Source organism: Geospiza fortis, unplaced genomic scaffold (assembly GCF_000277835.1).
Source record: "Geospiza fortis unplaced genomic scaffold, GeoFor_1.0 scaffold594, whole genome shotgun sequence".
Classification (NCBI taxonomy): Eukaryota; Metazoa; Chordata; class Aves; order Passeriformes; family Thraupidae; genus Geospiza; species Geospiza fortis.
This window is the reverse complement of record NW_005054703.1, coordinates 101,859-103,842: the sequence shown is the minus strand read 5'-3', so window position 1 is coordinate 103,842 and position 1,984 is coordinate 101,859. Positions and strand designations below refer to the sequence as shown.

Genomic DNA, 1,984 nt, shown 5'->3' with positions numbered 1-1,984 from the left:
AAGCACCCCACCCCCTTGGTTTTGTCATTGACCAGCTGACCTTGTTTGTTTTATTTTTTTTTTCCCCTTTCCCCCAATTTTTGCCGTGTCTGTGACATTTCCTATCGATGAGTAAAGAGGGACTCCCGCGTCCTGGTCTTTCTTGTGCATCTTTGGTTGTCACTGTGTGTTTTTCTGCCTCTCCCCCCGTCCGTCCTGGCAGCAGGTAATGGTGGCACCCATGGGTGAGCCCACGGGAGAGGAGGAGCCGTCCGTGCCTGCAGGGGCTGGGATGCTGGAGCTGCTTTGCTGCTGCCCGGGGGCGCTTGCTTGGCTGGAGGGCAGCGGGGCTGGAGGGCCTGGGGAGGATGGAATTGCACCTTTCCAGGCTTTCCCAGCCCGCTCAGGGATGCCTCTGCTCTCTCCCAGACAAGGATGAGTGCTCCAAGAACAACGGGGGCTGCCAGCACGAGTGCCTCAACTCCTTCGGCAGCTACGAGTGCCAGTGCCGCAGCGGCTTCGTGCTGCACGACAACAAGCACGACTGCAAGGAAGGTGGGTCCAGCCCGCCCCCAATTCCCTTGGGAACCCCCCAGCCGCACCTCTGTGACCCTCCTGGCTGTCCCCACAGCTGGCTGTGACCACAAGGTGACATCTGTCTCGGGGACCATCACCAGCCCCAACTGGCCCGATAAATACCCCAGCAAGAAGGAGTGCACCTGGGCCATCAGCACCACGCCGGGGCACCGCATCAAGCTGGTAGGGGTTGGGGGGTGGGGGGCACTGGGGTCCCCTCTGCCGAGCCCCAGCCTCACCCAGATCCTTGGAGATCTTCGACGGGAAGGACGCCAAGGCCCCGGCGCTCGGCCGCTTCTGCGGCGCCAAGGAGCCCGAGCCCATCGTCTCCTCGGGCAACAAAATGTTCCTCAAGTTTGTGTCTGACAACTCCATCCAGAAGAAGGGATTCGAGGCCACCCACAGCACAGGTACCTGGGTGGGGTTGGAAATGGGGTTATGGGGTGGGGGCACAGCCTGGGCACCCCTAAAGCCCGGCTCTCCCGCAGTGTGCGGGGGCCAGGTGCGCGCCGAGGTGAAGACCAAGGACTTGTATTCCCACGCACAATTTGGGGACAACAACTACCCGGGGGGCTCGGACTGCGAGTGGGTGATCATGGCCGAGGAGGGCTTCGGCGTGGAGCTCATCTTCCAGACCTTTGAGATCGAGGAGGAGGCTGACTGTGGATACGACTACATGGAGCTCTTCGACGGCTACGACGGGACAGCCCCGCGCCTCGGCCGCTTCTGCGGCTCTGGGGTGAGCCTGGCATGTGGGGTGGGGGGCAAGGAGTGAGAGTTCAAGGTGAGGGATGAGGCAGAGCCAGAGCAGTGTGGAGAAATCCCCACGGGAATTTGTGTGATGATTCCCACTCTGCACAGTGCAAATTCCCATTCTGCACAGTGCAAATCCCCACGGGAATTTGGTCTGGTGTGATGATTCCACCCTCCCCCGTGCAAATATTCCCAGCCACAATGGGTGCTCACCTCAGGGGTGCTCGTGGATCAGCAATGTGGAGAAATCCCCATGGGAATTTGGCCTGGTGTGATGATTCCCACTTGCCATTCCCACCTGCCATGGGCGCTCACCCCGGGGCTGCTGGTGGATCTGAGCACCCCCTCCCTCACCCCCGCAGCCCCCCGAGGAGGTTTACTCGGCCGGAGACTCGGTGATGATCCGCTTCCACTCGGACGACACCATCAACAAGAAGGGTTTCCACCTTCGCTACACCAGCACCAAGTTCCAGGACACGCTGCACACGAGGAAATGAGGGCCGGGGGTCCCGGCCCCGCCGCGGGCAGGGGAGGAGCAGGAGGAGGAGGAGGAGGAGGAGGAAGAGGAGGAGAAAGAGGGCAGGGAGGACGGCGGGGAGCGCTGCCCCGCACAGACTGCACGGAGGAGGAGCACACAGCCAACCTCAGCACTCAAGACACGCTCGCACGGCGCCCC

At 61.9% G+C, this 1,984-nt stretch overlaps 1 protein-coding gene across 1 annotated transcript in view; it reads left to right on the top strand.

The window, feature by feature from the left end:
• BMP1 (bone morphogenetic protein 1) overlaps nt 1-1,971 on the top strand; it is a gene marked incomplete at its 5' end in the record, with an annotated part of 19,790 nt that extends 17,819 nt beyond the window's left edge. The window contains 5 exons of the mRNA XM_031065209.1: nt 409-534; nt 611-767; nt 799-965; nt 1,044-1,294; nt 1,671-1,971. Of these exons, the coding sequence (XP_030921069.1) occupies nt 409-534; nt 611-767; nt 799-965; nt 1,044-1,294; nt 1,671-1,805 (836 nt within the window). The remainder of the gene's footprint in view (nt 1-408; nt 535-610; nt 768-798; nt 966-1,043; nt 1,295-1,670) is intronic.
• Nucleotides 1,972-1,984: the final 13 nt, after the last annotated feature.